We start from the raw sequence: 19,407 nt of genomic DNA, 5'->3' as shown, positions 1-19,407 counted from the left end.
ATATTTTAAGGGAGTAAAAATAAATTGTTTATTATTTTAAAAGGTAAGAAAAATTAATTCAACTTAACACACATTATTTTAATACCATACACTTGATCGTGTGTTTGCAACCACAATGACAAAGATACATGAAACAAGAAATATATGTACATTAAAACAGAGTGTCAGGTATTGTTATACACATGTAAGCAGTACTGTAGGAGAGGAATGAGCAGATAACTCTGAATAGAACAGAAAGTTGCTTTCAGAAAATCTTTCTATGTCCAAGAACAATGCATATAGAGGCATAGAATTGTGAACAGTGCATTTCCAAGAAAGCTTAATGCAGCTTTATACTATGTAGTCTTGGGAGGACTTGGCCTTTTTAGGCATCATTAGTTAATTGAAGAAGAAAAGTAATGAAATGTAAGACCTTCTTACTTTATGCCCTAGAAATTCCTCATGCTTCTGCCTTATTTCCACTCTTCAGTGCCAAGTTCTTTCACAGTAGGAACTGTATTTTGTATTCCCCTATCTTCCAGGGACTAGCTGAGTGCTGAGCTTGCAAGGGTTCAGTATATGCTGACTGATCAGTTGTGCTCATCATCCACTCAGCAGATACTCTTTTTGGGGGGGGGTAGGAAAATTTATTGAGAGAAAGATAGCTTCTGTCCAAGAGAGACAGAAGGGGGACCAGAAAGCGGGTTGCCCACTCACCCAACTTCTCAAAGGTGTTCTATGGGACAAAGCCATGACGTGAGGCAGGTTCAAGGTGGGACAAAACTGTAGTCAACTAGTAAGATTACAAGTACTGTCACTTAAGTAATATTGATCCAATGAGAAATCACAAGGTGGACAAAACTATGAACAACCAGTAAGATTATGACAAGTGTAGTTGCTTAGGTAATATTGATTAGATGGGGATCCAATGGGGAAACAAGCCACTTAGCAAGCATATAAGGAATGAGCAAGGGTTTTCAGTGGAAAGGGGTAGGTCAGGGATCTTTCTTGGAAGATCTTTGTCCCTCACCTAGGTGATTAGGTGATTGATACCTATTTAGAATGTCAATCACTGCTATTCATCCTACTTCCTACACGGGTGTGGTAGTTTCTTTCCTTTTATAGTTCTGGCCTTCAGTGAGTGTGTCTTGATTGTCCTCCACGTTGGCTTCTCTTGGGCTGGCCCTGTCTAACTGCCTACAAGATATCTAATTAATTTACCTAACTGCAATATTCACTCCTCTAAGAAGTACCCCTAACTGCTGTGAAGGGGCAAAGGGCAAAGACTGTTCTGGCTACTTCTGGCTGAAGAGGGTCATAGTTGTGATCAGCAGTCAGAGTTACTCTACAGAGGCTCTATCTGAAGGCCCTCTATAGGCACCAGGCATTGTCATCTTGGGTAGGCTTATAGCTTGGAGTCTGGAGGAGAAAAACCAAAAGAAACAGTTAAGAATACATGGCCCAAGTTATAAGGTCAGCAGGATTGCGATGAATATAGCCAACAAGTGTTTCCACTGGGAGAAACTAGTAAGAGCCTCCTACAAAGAAGATAAGGAGAAGGTCCAGGGGACTTCAGAATCCAACGTAGAAGTCGTATTGTGTAGTTAGCAGTTATGAGCTGTTTACAAGATCAATCTGGTGAATCCTGGTAAAAGAAGTCTAGCACGTTTGTCACTGGTTCCATTTGTATGATTGCTTGGAGTTTGGAAGCCTCTAGGCAAGAATAAACAAAACTTTTAAGAAATTAGAGCATGTATAATCTAAGCATGAGCACACTAGAATGAAAGTGGAAAAAGTTGGGGAGGTTGGGGAGAAAGTCACACTTAGAAATTGAAATAGTGATTGTAACCTGCTGGCTCTTAGATTAATTTGTCAAAAAGTTACGATCTATGGGCCAGCAATTTAGCTCAGTAGTTCCATCCAGCACCTGCCTCACAAGCACAAGGTCCCCGGTTCAATCCCCAGTACCAAAAAAAAAAAAAAAAAAGTTACAATCTGTGAAGCAAAAAGACCAAAATTAGAACCTGTGGAACAAAAGCAAACTCTCACCTCACAGTAATCTCGGTGGAAGACCTCCAAAATGATACAGGGGAAATAGATGTAACTCCCAAACCTACTAGATGTCCAAAATGCAAGTTCATGTTCTCTAAAATCAAAGAATGAATTCTAGGAACAATGGAGGTTAAGAGTAGGAAAATTTATTGACAGAAAGATAGCTTCTATCTAAAAGAGACAGAAGGGGGACCGGAAAGTGCGTTGCCCCTCAGCAGATATTCTTGACTTGAGCATGTATAAGGTTCTATATGTTGTCCCATGGAAGGTAAAGATGATATGATATGAAGACATTCTTTAAGGAACAAAAAGTAGCAAGGGCATTTGTTTGTTATGACGACCGCTACATCCTGTGTGCTCACAGAGCTTACATTCTTGTCTGAGGAGAAGGACAATAATAGGATAAGCAATAGAATATATAGAATGCTGGATAGTTATAAATGCTTAGAAGAAAAAAATAGGTACAGGGGATATAAATTATTAGAGCTGGAAAGAAAATTATGTACCTAATTTCCCTTACCTTAATGTCCTTAGCTCTAGAAAAAATACCTGCTTTATAGAGTTATAGTAAAGATTAAATGAGTTAATATGTGTATGGATAAAATGCTGACAAGTTCCTAGAATATAGTAACAAAGGTTAATATTATTTATACATTTGGCTAAAATTAGTTTAACACTACAGTCATCTTTTTATCACTTAGACTCCTTTTATTGAAAAGTATTCCATCCATTAGTTTGAAACTACTTTAAATCTTCCTTACCCATGCCTTGCTCTGATTGGCTATTGTTTTCAATACTCTCACAACTAATACCCTTTTCTTACTGAAATAAATCATCATTTTTGATAGTACTTTTTCTTGATAACAACATTTGTTTCTCTAAGATTTGATGTCATCATTTTCTATTTCAGGCATCAGAAAGGCATCCACACATCTGGCAGAAAATATTCATTAATGCTTCATTACTTATGAAACCTCAAGGTTAAAAGGTCTGACAAAATGAGACCTTTATGTTAGCTTACCAGCTAAAAAATGAGTATGATAAATCTTATTAACAGACAAAAATATAAAATCTTCAATATTAATCCTTTGGAATAGAGATCATTGGCATGGATTAAAGTTTGAGGTCTCCCACTAGCCCTTTTTTGCCTATCTGATGTCTCTGTGTCCTTAAATGTATACTGTCCCCTGATAACACCCCTACTCTTGAAAACCAGATTAACTCTTTATACTCATTTAACATTCTGTATTTACCTCTACCATATCTGGCATCCTCCAGTACTACCTGACTGTCGAATTTCCCAACCACCAGCACCACCACCCCAGGCAGTAGGCTCTTTCAAATGAAAACTGTGTTCTCTTTCTGTTTGAGTTTCCAGTGCCCATCACAGTGCTTCACACATAATTGGTGCTCCATAAATACTAAAAGCATTAATATAAAACCTGGAGTACCTGTAGTATGTCAGGGTTATCAACCTTGTTCTGCACCCCTTAGACTGCTCCTTTGTCTATCCAGGCTGCTTTCTGAGTAACAGCACCATTAAAACACACTGCCACTTTATGTGCTACATAGTCTCTTGTCCTGCTCTGACCCAAAATCGTTTCTAGTTTTTTAATAATAATGTCAGAGGAAGGTGGCACTAAAAAGAGACAAAACAGAAAACTAGTAGACTAACCATTAGGGAAGACCTCAAAGATGGGAGAGTATCAGGTGGAATAACTATGGTCCAGGATGTGGTCGTTAGGTCTTCCAAGTAAAAAAACTTGATTTTTCCATTATTCTTGAGAGTAAAGGAATCTTAACACAGTCCATCAATATTTACAATAACCAAATTTCCATACCAGGTGATTTATTTGTTTATATGTCACCTGATATAGAAATTAAATTCCTATTAAATTTATCAGATAGTCAAAACATTGTCCAGTGGCTATGAAAACAGAACAAAATAAGTTAAATGGCAATCAGGATTCTATTATATATAACACAGCACACTCTAGCAAGAACTTCCTGTTTCCCTGGAGGCTAGAAGTAAATAAAGTAAGGGGTTATAAAGTCTCGAGTATACCATTGAAAGACTTTATAAAATTTTTCATATTTGTTTAAACAATTTTTTAAATCCAGGGGGTCAAATCAGTGGCATTTTATGTATTTTAATAACAAGTAAGTTGTACAATTTGATCCTATAATTCTTTGACCCCCAAGATGAGTTCCTGAGATAATGGTAATGTGATATTGTTGAAAGTGGTCCCAAGAGAGAAAGGTAGGTGATGACAATTGAAGTTGAATGAGAGTTCTCTGTACTGTTTACATCCTCTAACTCAAGAACCATCACAGTCTCAGGGCCAGTTTTATTAAGAGAGTTATCTAAGTGCTTCATTTTTAGCTCACTTACTGGTGTCCCTATGTATACTGACAATAATGCATGATAATCTACTAGAATTCGTACTCCTACTGAAAATTCATACTCCACCATTCTGAATAAACTATGATGTATAGGGTAAATGATCAATAAAAATGAGCTGTACATCTTATCAAGGGCTACATTGAGTCCTTCAGTCCTAACCTCAAAATCCTTTCTATTTCAGAAGTTGGAAACCCAAATGCCTACAGAGGCCAGACTGGTGGGAATGAAGCAGGAAGCTACTGCAGTGAACTGGAGATCCAAGTCCTTTCTAAAGGAGCAGCCACTGCTCCGTTCCAGATAATTGTTGCAAGGCAGGAATGTTGACCTAGTGTTACCACATTGTCCAGTTTCCCAGGTAAAGCAGGAATGCAAATTTTCATGTGAAATTTTTTTATTTCAATATTGTCAATTACTTCTCTTACTATTTTCAAATTATATCAATGCCATATACTTCTGTGAGTGAGATTTGGCCCAAAATCCTCCTGGTCTTGTGTTTTACTCATTTATTTGTTACTTTATTTTCTACAGGTTTTACTTTTCTTTAATATGTTTTTTTCTTTAATATGTTTTCTTTAATGTTTGCTTTTCTTTAATATGTTCTTCTGAAATACTCTCTCACTTTGTGTTATTGAAATTCCATTCCTCTCCAACCTAAACAAATTGTCTGTAAACTTTCTTTAGCTGCTGTACTTTTTCTCTGCCACTCTGAGCATTCCAATGAGCAGTTGGTCACATAAATGCAATCTCCTTGAGACACTACATATGATACCACCAGACATCTATTGGTATTACTGCTTACTCATTTTGTTCCTGATATGTAAGCTACATGAACATAATAAAAGATCATGTATTTCATGGATCTTGTTTTCTCTTTGGGTTGCTTTTTCTAAAATCTACACAGAAGGCCAGAGATTTAGCTCAGTGGTGCCGTTGCCTGCCTCGCAAGAGCAAGGTCCCGAGTTCGAACCCCAGTACCAAAAATAAATAAATAAAATCTACACAGAAACACTCCTCCTTCTCTTGTTCTAATAGACAGATGGGATTGCATCAAACTAGAAAGCTTCTACACAGTAAAGGAAACAATCAATGGAAAGAAGAGATAACTTACAAAATGAGAAAAATAATTGCAAACTATACCTCTAACAATGGTTTAATGTCCACAGTAAATAAGAACTCAAGTAATTCAATAGCAAAAAACAAAACAAATAACCCATTTTAAAAATAGGCAAAAGACATTTCTCAAAAGAAAACATATGAGTGGCCTAGAAGTATATGAAAAAATGCTCAACATCCTAATAGTAGGGGAAATGCAAATCAAAGCTACAATGAGATATTACCTCACCCCACTTAAAAGAATGGCTATTATCCAAAAAACAAAAGAAACAAGTCCTGATTCAGATGTGGAGAATAGAGAGCACCCTTCCACTCTTGGTGGGAATTATTGGGAATTGGTGAGACATCTGCTTTTCCATATTTATTCTAGCACTAGTCTCAGTAGCTAAGATAGGGAATCAAGCTAAGTCTCTATGAATGGATGAATGTATAAAGAAAATGTGGTATATTCAGCCATTAAAAAGAATGATATTCTGGTATTTGCAGCAACATAGATGAAACCTGGAGGACATTATGTTAAATGAAATATTGGGCAGAAAGATAAATACTGTATGATCTCACTCACATGTGGAATCTAAAAAACTTGAATGACTTCACAGATGTAAGAAGTATAATGGTGGTTGCTAAACACTAGAGTGGCTAAAAAAAAAAAAAGGTTACTCCAAAGGATATGTAATTATAGTTAGCTAGAAGGGATACATTTCAAGAGATCTGTTGTACAGTAAGGTAACTATAGTTGATGATGTATTTTTAAAGAGTATCATTCTACAACATAAACATACTTCAAAATATGTCACATCAAATAAAAACATAATGTTTATCTGCCCATTTAAAATAATATTTTTTAAACAGTCTCCTGATTTTCAAGGTTGCTGGGGGCATATTCTATATGGTACTGATTACTCCTACTGGGGACTGGCATATACTGTCAAATTAGTTGAAGAGTGCTAAACATTTTTATAGTAAAATAGTATAAATATTGTTTGGGAATATTTCAAATAGAATAATTCACAATTATTTTATTCTCAGTACAGTTTTGGGAAAAAAACAATATTGATATCTATCAATTTTCAATAAGGATTTGACATGCTCGTATTAAGCTGCAGTTTAAATAGTCAAAATATCAGTAATGCAAGAATAAAATATGAAAATTGCCTCTTAAATTTGCTTAGTTCACTGTTTTAAAAGTTTATGTAAAAAAAGTTTATGTAAATCCAGGCAAGTATTTTTAATTAAATTCCCCATGAGAATCTTCATACTATTGAGAAGCAAAACACACCGCCTGCCTTGAAAGCACAAGGACCTAAGTTCGATCCCTGGTACCAAAACAAAAGCAAGAGAAGCAGAACAACAACAAAAAAAAAACCAAAACTATGCTGAGGGCTAATATGCACTCATATATATCATAAATAATTTTTTCTTCAGAATTATAGTGTCAATTATTTTATAGATTCTTGAGGAAACCTATTATTCAAAATAATTCTCCAAATACTTTTTAAGAGTCTGTATCTGTGAGCTTGTGGTTGTTCACTTTTGGCCCTTCAACAGCAGATAAATCATTTCCACTTCTGTCTTTTTTGTCAGTCATGTAGGATGGCAGCAAAGAGAAAGCTCAGTTAAGTACAAGTAATTTTTGTAAAAGGAAAGAATTTCCTAATTTAGGAAGTTTCAAGATGAACCCAGTTTAGACTTGGAAAGTCAAATAAAAATTGAGGGCATGAAGGAGGGCCTAAGAAAGTGGCATTTCAACTGATATAAATAAGAACTCGTTTAATGCAAAACAACCAAGTAGAGATGGAAAATGGTATTCCAGGCAGAAAAGGAGTGAAACCCAGAGGCCTTGTGGAACCAATCAGAGGGATAGCTTTAATTTTTCTTTCTAGTATTTGAATCATCCAGTTAATACACTGTACTTGTGACCCTCCATATCTTTTTCTCCACTTGGATAAAATAAAAAGAGAAATAATAGCATAATACTAAAAACAAAGTTAATGGCTATTTCCGATAAAAAGTTTCCATAATGCATTTAAGGACAGGGAAACATTAATAAATTCTTCTATATATAAAATACTTTTAAGTTTTTGGAAATAATATTTTTCCTGGTTATAGAACTGATGCATGTATATCATAGAAAACCTTGAAAATGCAGAAAGACAAGAAAGGGAATATATTCCTACTCCCCCAAAACATATAGTAATACCTGGGAAGATAGTGCTGTTCATTCCCTATAGTGACATAAATAGTAGCATTTTTATAAATTAAGATTAATAGTATGTATGCAACTTTATACTATGTTTTGTCCACCTAACATTATCAGGGTCCTTTTTCAGTGTCATTGAATTTTCTATAGCATGATTTATTGGCTTTTTCATAAAGGATGATTCTGAAAGGTATGTTTAAGAAGAGGTAGCTTGCCAATGATAATAAGAAATTATAATGGAAATAATAATAGCCAAAGCAAAATTGGGATTTATCCATTGCAAAATGTTTTTTAAATGGAAGAAGATATAATTTCAAAATTAGTATGCTCACAAACAAAAATGCATAGCTTGAATAAATAGGTGAAGGATAAAACAGATGGGGAAAGATCTGATGGGACACTGCATAGGTGTGATGGAGGAGCTGTTTGGATAATTGATATATAAATGAAAGAAAATTAGGAAAGATAAATGCCATTTAGAGTTACTCTAACAAACATTATTTAATAATAAAAAGGTCATGATGATATTTATTATTCAATCAAATGATAAGTTCTAACCTTTCACACTTTGCTAATGCTAATATTTTTAATCTAATCATACTTATTATGTATATGTACTGTTTTGGAATTTAAGTACAGAGTCAGGTTTTATGTGAAACTTATTCTTAATTGGAGAAAATGAGGCATACATTGCACAATAGAAGTGGAGTAGACTTTTTATTTTTTAATATTCCATGAGCTAAGCTTATAATCATAGTATAAAAAGCATGTTTAGACTTACATATTCAGTAATATCCATGTTTTACTTAATTTACACAGTCTCATTTTACTTTATTTTTTGTAAATTAATTTTATTGCTACATTTTAGGCATACAATATAATGCCATTCATCGTTGGAAATTTGCACCTTTATATAATCTCTCGGTTCTTATTTTTCCCCCTTCCTCTGCCCTCCCTTCAACCCCTCCATCCTTCCCTATTTACAAAGACTTTTTTTCCATTTTTTAATTTTCTCATATTAATTCCATTCCCTTCTTTCCTTTCCCCTACCATTCTCCTTCCCCTTTGACCCTTTTCTTCCTATTTCACATGATCTATTATATCTTTTAGTCCTTATTTACACTTTCAGTTTCTCACACTAGAGAAACTATTCAGTATTAACACGTGTGTCCTATTTATTTCACTTAAGAGTATCGCCTCAATGTGCATCTGTTCAGCTATAAATGTCTCTAATTTCTCATTTTTGTTGTTCTTTTAATTTCTCATTTTTTATGGCTGAGTAGTACTCCATTTTATTTTCTTTTTAAACCACATTTTCTTGATCCAGTCTCCAGTTGATGGGCATTTGGGCTGTATCCAAGTTTTAGCTATTACAAACTGTGCTGCTATGAACATGGACACACATATATTACTGTTGTATGATTCTTTTAATTCTTTGGGGAAGATACCCAGCAGGGGACTAGCTGGGTCAAATAGGACTTCCAGACCTAGTTCTCTGAGGTATCTCCATACTGATTTCCACAGTGGTTGCACCAGTCTACAGTCCCACCAGCAGTGCAGCAGTGTTCCTGTTTCCTCACAGCCCCGCCAGCATTTGTTATTAGTTGATTTCATGTTAGCAGCCATTCTTTCTGGGGTGAGGGGGAATCTCAGCATTGTTTTCATTTGCATCTCTCGAATGACCAGTCATGTGGAACATTTTTTTGTATGTTTATTTCCTATTTCTACTTCTTTGTGTGAGAAATGTCTGTTCATTTCAGATGCCCATTTTTGGATTGGGTCTTAAAATTTGGGAGGTCTGATTTTTTTAAGTTCTTTATACATTTGAGATAGTAGACCTTTGTCTGAGGGACAGCTGGTGAAAATTTTTTCCCACATTGTGGGTTGTCTCTTCACACTGCAGGTGGTTTCTCTTACTGTGCAGAACGTTTTCAGTAAGAAGAGATCCCACTTGTTGATTGTTTGTGCTAGTTCATGGACAACTGAGGTTTTGTTCATCAAATCTTTTCCTACACCAATGTCTTCAAGAGTTCTACATAACCTCTGTTCCAGCCAGTTCAGCGTTTCTGTTTTAATATTTAGATCTTTAATCCATTTTGATTTTAATTTAGTGCGTGGTGGGAAATATAGGTCTAGTTTTAGCCTTTGGCAAGTTGAAACCCTATTTCTCCAGCACCATTTATTAAAGAGGCTATCTTTCCTCCAGTGAGGGTGTTTGGCTCCTTTTTCGAAGATGAGGTGGCTGAGTGTGTCTGGAGTTGTTTCTGCATCTTCTAATCTGTTCCACTGGTCCTCAGGTCTGGTTCTTTGCCAGCACCATGCTGTTTTTATCACAATAGCTTTGTAGTATAGTTTCAAGTTGGGGGTTGTAATACCCCCTGCCATGTCTCTGTTGCCTAGAATTGCTTTTGCTATTCTAGATCTCTTCTTGTTCCAAATGAGTTTTGGGATTGCTTTCTCAAGGTCCATGAAGTATGCTGCTGGGATTTCAATTGGGATTGCATTGAATCTATATAGCAGTTTTGGAAGTATGGCCATTTTCATTATGCTGATCCTTCCTACCCAGGAGCAGAGGATGTCTTTCCATTTTCTCATATCCTCTTCAATCTCTTTTCAGAGTGCTACAGTTTTCAGAGACGAGGTCTTTGATTTCTTTTGTTAGGTTGATTCCTAGGTATTTCAGTTTTTTGGATGCTATTGTGAAAGGAATTGTTTGCCCTATTTCTCTCTCAGAGAGTCTGTAATTCGTGTAGAGGAAAGCTATTGATTTTTGTGTGTTGACCTTGTATCCAGCTACTCTACTGAATTTGGTTTTCAAGTCTAGAAGACTTTTGGTGGAGTTCTTGGGGTCTTCTATATAGAGTATCATGTCATCTGCAAATAATGAAAATTTGACTTCATTTCCCATCTTTATTCCTTTTATTTCTTTCTCTTGTCTAATTGCCATGGCTAATGTTTCCAAGACTATATTGAACAAGAGTGGTGATAGTGGACATCCTTGTCTTGTTCCTGATTTAGTGTGAAGGATTTCAGTTTTTGACCATTTAGTATGATATTGGCTGTTGGTTTTTCATAGATGGCTTTTATCAAATTGAGGTAGCAAGCATCTATTCGAGTTTTTTATGGGGTTATCATAAATGAGTGTCGGATTTTGTCAAATGCTTTTTCTGCACATTTTGAGATGATCATATGGTTTTTGTCCTTGGCTCTATTGATATAGTGTATTACATTGATTGATTTGCATATGTTGAACCATCCCTGCATCCCTGGGATGAATCCCACTTGGTCAGGGTGTATGATCTTCTTGATGATCTTCTGCATTCTATTTGCCAGTATCTTATTAAGGTTTTTTGCATCTATGTTCATTAGGGAGATTGGCCTATAGTTCTATTTTTTTTATGGTTGGTTCTTTCTCTGCTTTGGGGATCAAGGTGATGCTTGCTTCCAGGAATGAATTTGGGAGTATTGCTTCCCTTTCAATTCTGTTAAAGAGTTTAAACAGTAGTGGCAGCAGTTCCTTTCTAAATGTCTTGTAGAATTCAGCAGTGAAGCAGGACCCAGGATTTTCTTAGTTGGTAAATTTTTTTTTTACAGTGGTATGATTCTTTTTTAATTGGTAAGTTTTTAATTATGATTTCAGTTTCATTGATTGATACTGGATCATTTAGAATTTTTAGGTCTTCTTCATTCAACTTTGGTGATTCATACAAATCTAGGAATCTGTCCATTTCTTCTGTGTTTTCCATCTTATTGGCATGTAGGTTCTCGAAGTAGGTATTGATGATCCTCTGCATTTCTGCTAGATCTGTTGTAATTTCATCCTTTTCCTTCCTAATTCCATGGATTTGGGCCTTTTCTTTCCTTTTTCTCATGAGGTTGACTAAGGGTTTGTCAATTTTGTTGATTCTTTCAAAGAACCAACTCTTGGCTTCATTGATTTTTTGTATTGTTCTCTTAGCCTCCATTGCATTGATTGCTACTCTGATCTTTATAATTTCTTCCCTTGTATGAGCTTTGGGGTTGTCCTGCTCTTCTTTTTCTAGAAGCTTGAGGTTCAGCATCAGGTTGTTTAATTGGGCTCGCTCTGTTTTCCTAATATGAGTATTCACTGCTATGAATTTCCCTCGTAAGACTGCTTTCATTGTGTCCCATAGATTCTGATATGTTGTACTGGCATTGGCATTTAATTGAAGGAACTGTCTGTGTTCTTCTTTAATTTCCTCTGTGACCCATTGGTTGTTATTCAGAAGTATGTTGTTCAGTTTCCTTGTATTTATGAAATTTTTGCACTTTCTTTTGCTATTGATCTCCAATTTCATCATACTATGGTCGGATAATATACAGGGGATAATTTCAATTCCTTTGCACTTACTTAAACATGTTCTATGAGCAAGTATGCGGTCTATTGGATAACGACCCATGTGCAGCTGAAAAGAACGTGTATTCTGATTTTGTGGGGTGGAACACTCTGTAAACATCTGTTAAGTTCATTTGTTCAAGAGCTCGATTGAGTTCTCATATTTCATTACTTATTTTTTGATCTATCTATTTGTGACAGTGGGGTATTGAGGTCCTCCACTACTATTGTATTAGTGCTTATTTGATTTTTCATGTCTGTTAGAATTTGTTTTATATAGTTGTGTGCACTAGTGTTTGGTGCATATATGTTTATGATTGTCATCTCTTCCTCTTGGATTGTTCCCTTTACAAGGATATAGTGTCCTCTTTGTCTCGCTTAGTCAATGTTGGTTTGAAATCTACTCGATCTGCAAAGAGGATAGTTATTCCTGCTTTTTTCGGGTTCCTGTCACATGGAGTATTGTTTTCTACCCTTTAATTTTCAGTGTATGAGTTCCTTTTTAATTAAGTGTGTTTCTCATATGCAGCATATTGTTGCATCTTGCTTTTTGACCCATTCTGCCAGTCTATTTTTTTTGATTGGTGAATTGAGACCATTAATATTGATGGTTATAACTGATACGTATTGACTTATCATTGCCATGACTTTTTATTTTTGTTGGATTCTCCCCCTTTACATTTAACTTCTTGTCATCCCTGATGGATTCATTCTACTGGGCTTCTTGGGGTTGTGATCTTCATTGTCTTTTCCTAGGATATTGTCTAAAATTTTTTGGAGTGCTTGTTTGGTATTCATGAAGTTCCTAAGGTGCACTTTGTCATGAAAGTATCTTATTTCTCCATCAATATTGAAAGATAGTTTTGCAGGGTACCTCAATCTGGGTTCTAGGCTGTTTTCCTTTAGGGCTTGGAATACATCATTCCAAACTCTTCTTACCTTGAGGGTTTGCATTGAGAAATCTGCCATGATTCTGCGCATCCTTTGTATGTGATTTGTTTCTTTTCTCTAACTGCTTGTAGAATTTTGTTCTTCTGTTGTTGGGTTTCTGGAATCTTAACTATTATATGCCTATGTGTAGTTTTTTTTATCAAGGCTAGTTGGAGTCCTGTGTACCTCACTTATCTGTATGTCAGGTTCTTTTCCCCTGCTTGGGAAGTTTTCTGCCATCACTTCTGTGAACAGTTTTTTTATGCCATCTGCACTATCTCCTGTTTCTTCAGTGACTTAGACCAGTCTTATGTTATTTTTTGCATCATCTGGCAGCTGCTGGATTGATTTCTTGTGGTCCTTTACTATTTTAAAGAAAGTTTTCTTTTCCTGGTCACTATTTGCAATCTTATCTCCTATATCTGAAATTCTGACTGCACATTGGCTCTTTCTGCTGCGTAGACTTTCAATGGAGTTTTTAATCTCCTGGAAATCTGCTTGCATCTGTTTTATGGATTCCATTTGTTTCCTATGTTGGGATTCCATCATGTTCTTCAGCTCCTCTTTTTTTATCTGTGTCCTCTCTAGATTTGTCAATCATGTCTTGCACTATGGGAACAATCTCTGCTGTTATCTAAGAAATTATTTCTGATTTGACTTTTCCCAGATCCTCTTTTCTTGCCAGTTCAGGGAGTCCAGGTGGTTGAGTATCAGATTGTTCCATTTCATTTCCCTTTGGGGTTGCTTTAGGTGATCTGAAAGTCTGATTTTGAGACTTGTTTATGTGTCTTCACATTTCAATTCACTGGGGCAGAGGGGAGGGATGTGTGCTGCTGGCACCCACATGGCTTACCTCCTCAGCACTGGTGGTGGTGGTATGGCAGCCTGGAAAGTTCACCTCCTCTGCACTGGTGGCAACTCTGCTCCTCGGGGATGGTGGCAGTTGTACTGCGGCCCAGCAGGTTCACCTCCTCTGCACTGGGGGGAGCTCTGCTCCTCGGTGCTTGGCACAGTGATACAGCGACCTGGAAGTTTCACCTCGTCTGTGCTGGGGGCAGGTCTGCTTCTCTGCGCTGTGGGCTGTGGTATGGCCTACACATTCTCATTTTAATGAATAATTATTTAGATGTTAATTCTGCCCCACTATGTATTCAAGTATCCTCGCTGAACACAAGAGCAATGTGTTATGTCATTATAAACATTTTAATAGAATTTACTTCTCAAAAGCCAATAATATCACCACTCAAAAGCCAAGTCATTACTTTTACAATTAATGAAGTTTTTTTTGACATTATTCAAAGAATTGCTGAAATTTAATATTATACAGAAAGATTCATGAAGAATAGCTATTTACTTATTTTCATGATGTCATATTCTGTAACATTTCATTTTTATAGTGTTTTGGGTATAACTTTTAAAGTACATGCTTTAACTGCATAAAGCTTGTCAGTAAATCAAATTGAAAAGAAGCCCTAGCCTTGTATTAGTTAGCATCCTGTTGAATTATAAGTTTAATTTATTAAAGTGCATTTATTTATTTTAGGGGTTCCTTTATTAATTCAGTTAAGTATGTATGTGAACCACTTATAAAAACTCTGATAGTTTATAAATAGAATTTAATATTAGCCTATTCATTTACTTAGAAACCCTGTGATAACTTTTTATACACAGAAATTGAGAGATCATTAGGGACAAATCTAGAGCAAAAGGTCCTTTGTATATTTATCAATATTCATTGGCTTCTTTTAAAAACTTTTCATTTTATAACACATATGTTGCTAAAATTTTGTAAACCTACATGATAAAAATCAGAATATAAGTTCAATCCCTGGTACCAAAAAAAAAGAAAAAAAAAAAAAAGAAAAAGAAAATCAGAATATAAAAACATGTTGACTAATTAGATATACACAATCTTCAAGAATTAGTTAAAGCACCATGGACTACATCAGGAACTGGGTAGGAATATAGGAAGGACCTAGACCGACAAGGTCTCTGCTCTGAGAATGTTTGCATTCCTATCGGGAAATATAGTCAATAATTAAATAAGCAATAATAATAATTGTAAAATTAGAAATGTTTATGTATTAACAAACTGTGAGAGACCTTACATTACAGTCTACAGTGTAGTTTTCTTGAGGAGGTCATATCTAATTTGAATTCAGAATGGTCAGAAGATGCCAGTGGGGGCAAGGGGAATCACATCACTAAAATCCAATTGACAAAAAGCCAATATTCAGAGACTAATTTGCATATTGAAAGTAAGCAAGAAAACAAAACCATTGCTGGAATTCTGACAGATATCTCAACACATGCACACACAAATGACATACTTTTCTATTTTCACTATTATTACTGTTTTGAAATAAATATAAATAAAAATAAATGTAAATATAAATAAAGCCCTATGTATAATATATCCAAGTATTAGTGAGATGGAAGTGGCTTTCATATCACAATATCTTTTCTGTTATAACCTGTCTACATTGTGCCAAAGCCACACAAAGAAGATGAGTGCCTTAGAGTTGAAAATCTAAAGACTCTACAGCACAACATTAGTACACTTGATGTGCCAATAGTTGAATAGTTATATAATCATGTAATAGAATACCATTCAGATATTAAAGACGAATAGGTTGGACCTATATATCTGCAGCACAGAGCTATATATCAATTGAAACAGCTTTGAAAATAATGTTAAATTTTTAAAAGCAAGTTGCAGAATTATATGTATATTGTATGACAGTATTTATGTAAAACTTTCAGATGTACAGCAATACAAATGTGACCTACATGTACACATATAGAAAATAAACATATAAAACATGGCAGGAGGATACAAACAAGAATCATGATGGTAATTGCTTTTGGAGAAGAGGAGAGAGGAATGGATCTGAAAAGGGAAATGAGGTGGGATTTGGAGATAGTATTTAATTTCAAGTGTAATTTTTTTTCTGAGTCTTTTATTTAAAGAAAAAACCAAAAGTGACAAAATAATTTAGAGTAGTGATACATACTTACTATATTAAACTCATTTTATGTGTTCTTAAAACTTCTAAAAAATGATTGAAAGACTGTCAATATTTGCAGTAGTTATTCTGCAGTGAAATTACAATCCAATTTTTATTTCCATTTTCAAACTGCCACATTAAGTAGCTTATTAGTAACAGACATTACATTGAGTTTTGGATAAAGTGGAAACTTGCACTTAGTATAAGATGTCTTATGCTATTCAGGCTGCCATTATAAAATACTCTCATAGTTCTGGAGGCTGTTAAATCCAAACTTATGGAACCAGCAAATGTATTATATAGTAAGAGTTAATTTTCTAGTTCACAAATGATTTATCTCTTCACTATAACATAACGTAGAAGAGAGGTCTCTTAGTGTCCTCACCCCCCTTTCTTCAGTACTGAAGGTTGAACCCAGGGCTTTTGCACTGAGCTATGTCCCCAGCTCTTTTTAAAGTTTTTTTCTTATTTTGAGACAAGTCTCACTAAGTAAATCCCTTTTTTAAGGCACCAGTTCAGTCATGAGGGCTCCATCCCTGTAGTTACCTTTTACAGGCCTTCTAATACCATCATCCCAGCATTTAATTTGTACTCCTAGTACCTTAGCACAGTGCCTAGTTTATAGTTACTGCTCTGTAAATGTTAAATGAAATGTGGGAAACACACGTGTGAACAGTACAAATCATGGTCAAAGGTGCAATGAATGGAAGACAGAAACAATGTTAAATCTGTAAGTGGGCCATTTCTGTGACACATATACCACAGAGAGGTTGACCCAAAGATACAGATTACCAGCATGAGAACCATTGGGAGAGTTACTACTTAGTACTTTCTTTATACCCTGAATTTACCCCACTAAATTTTTGCTACTTTTCCTGTTGCCTGTCAGTGTTTTCTACACCCAAGAGCACAGTTCCTGGTTTTCATCTAAATGAGTATATCCTTTATTAAAATACCCTTAAACTGTCTTGCAGCCAAAGCTACAAATCAGGCATATGCCTCAATACATGCTGCCCTTTACTATAAGATAATCTCCTGTTTTCCTAGTAAAAATCCAAAAAAGGTTTCAGGCCACTTAAATATATAGACTTTTAGGAATGTAGATTAAGACGTGTGTGCATGTTTGTACTGATTTATTTATTTATACAGGTGTATTTAGAACACATTATGTAAGAAATACATTAATTTTTCATTTAAATTATATGAAACCAATTTTACGATTATCATATGAATCTTAAGTCATTTAATACAGTTTTCCATTTAACAGCATATCATGTTTACTTCTATTTTAGTTGTTAGAGTTATAGCAATTTTTTAATCTTTGGATGATGCCTACTAGAAATTTTTATCACAAACCACAAGGGCTTCGCTCCTATACCAAGAGGGTAATTTTTGACTCATTCTTCAGTGTAGTTTTTTGAGTCCAATAGTGTGATTACATAACAGATATTAAATTGATCATTGAAAAGCTTGTTTACAACAATAAATGCTAGGAAGAACTGTGACATCATACTTTCCACAATATTATGTAGCATTTTTAAACTTTTTCCTGTCTTTTTTTAACAGCTCCATTAAGATGACTTTTATAAGTATCCCACACTGATACTATCGTGTCAACCTAGTGTGTCTTTTCCACCTTGTGAATTGGTAAAGGAATTAAGAAAATAACCCACCATATAGGGGATTTTGTAAAATCTTGACTCTGAAGTAACTTTCACTCTTATATCCAGTAACACTGGGAGAAAACCTTCTTATATTTGGGGATGTACTGTAAATTTATTTCCTGCAACTTTTTCTTTAAAAAGATAACAAGGAGAAACCCTACCTTCTTTAGGCTAATATAATGGTTAGGAAAGAAAACCGAACCATCGGTGTATGTAGTATTAAGGCATAATTAAAAAGTGATTGGATTAACACAGTTTTCTGGTTCACAGGTCATAAGAAATAATGAATATATTTTTATTTCAAGTTAAGAGTGTGTGTCTATGTTTGTGTACATAGTGCCATAATTATTGGTCTTTCTCTAGCAATTAAAAAATTTTCATGTGGTGAAGAGCATGAAAATTGGTTTGAGTAGAGTAAGTAAATGAGAACAAGTTCAGTTCTACATGTGATTTTCATGGTAGAGGACATCAGCATAATCAGGTACACTTAGGTTTTTCTATTTTAAAGTCATGCAGCTTCTTAGTTTGCAACATTAAATATACTATTTACATATTTACATATGTTTCAGGCTATTATTGGAATTTTGAAGTCATGAAAACATCAAATGAACCAACCTGCAACACCTTGGATTCAGATTGGAAGATAAAGAGAAAGTTTAAAGAATGTGGCCTATAAAGGCGGGTAGTACCTGGAAATATTAACTTACATACTGTAAAAATGAGACTGGTTTCTAATCAGTGGAGGCTATTTTAGTCCAACATCAAGGTTCAAGACAAAATGTCCAACTAAAAACTTTACACTCCTCCCTCCTCTATTTGAGGCAGGTCGTAGCATTGGTGAATGATGATTTTATTTAGTTGGAATCACTCATTTTTACACATGTAGACCATCCCCAGAAATTAAATATTGGTTATTTAATGTAAATTATAATGGGAAACTGATATTTTCACCATGGCAGATTTCAAGGACTTGGTTTCAAACTGAGCCATAGCTTCCCAATGCATTCTGTACAGTCTAGGAAAAACTGGGCTGCACTGGCCCACTTTTGAAGGCCATCATGCTGTGTAATATGAGGATATCATCTTATTGCTGATATCTTTGGCGAGTCCCAAGCAGACACAGAAAATGAATGGAGGCAAGGAGTGTGACGGAGGGGGCAAGGAAGGAGGTCTTCCAGCTATACAAGTTCCTGTGGGTTGGCAGCGCCGCGCGGATCAAAATGGAGTTCTTTATGTCAGGTGAGCTCTTATTTAATACCTGTGTTATGCCAAAGTTACAGTTCCAGGATTAAGGAAAGTAGAGACCATTCCTCTTTGAGAGAACAAAATATTGTGACTGACAGCACCTCACATGTACTTGAATAAGTGACCTCTGTGCTAGAAACACTGTGAATTGCCTTAGAGTATCAGAGAAAATTCCTGTGCATTACTTGTGTTTACATAAGATGTCATTCTACTTCTCTGTAACAAAGAACAATATGAAGATCAAAACATATAAGCATTATTACCATATTCAGAAGAATGTAAAATTCTGGATATAGACCCATTACCTCTTGACAATAGTACTGTGTCCTGCAGAGACTTCAGCTACCTTTTGTAATTCTAAGATTATGTTTTCATCTATCGGCAGTTTTAGTCATTAGACTTTTTAATGCTCAATATTACCTAAAAACAATTTCCTTATTTTTCTGCAGTTTTTA

At 35.2% G+C, this 19,407-nt stretch overlaps 1 protein-coding gene across 33 annotated transcripts in view; it reads left to right on the top strand.

Annotated features, from left to right (window-relative positions):
- Positions 1-19,407, top strand: part of Mbd5 (methyl-CpG binding domain protein 5) — a 437,449-nt gene that overhangs the window by 357,877 nt on the left and 60,165 nt on the right. For all 33 annotated transcript variants that reach the window (XR_015450821.1, XR_015450822.1, XM_087210018.1 and 30 more), the window contains 2 exons: positions 4,617-4,790; positions 18,277-18,946. Coding sequence is in view for 31 of the 33 variants with exons in the window: in XM_087210018.1 (XP_087066144.1) it covers positions 18,834-18,946 (113 nt within the window). In the remaining 2 variants the exon portion in view is untranslated. The remainder of the gene's footprint in view (positions 1-4,616; positions 4,791-18,276; positions 18,947-19,407) is intronic.

The sequence above is a fragment of the Heterocephalus glaber genome, unplaced genomic scaffold (genome assembly GCF_053883595.1).
Source record: "Heterocephalus glaber isolate CG9 unplaced genomic scaffold, H.glaber_assembly_v1.0 deba00001097, whole genome shotgun sequence".
Taxonomy (NCBI): domain Eukaryota; kingdom Metazoa; phylum Chordata; class Mammalia; order Rodentia; family Bathyergidae; genus Heterocephalus; species Heterocephalus glaber.
This window is presented reverse-complemented; position numbering and strand designations above follow the sequence as displayed.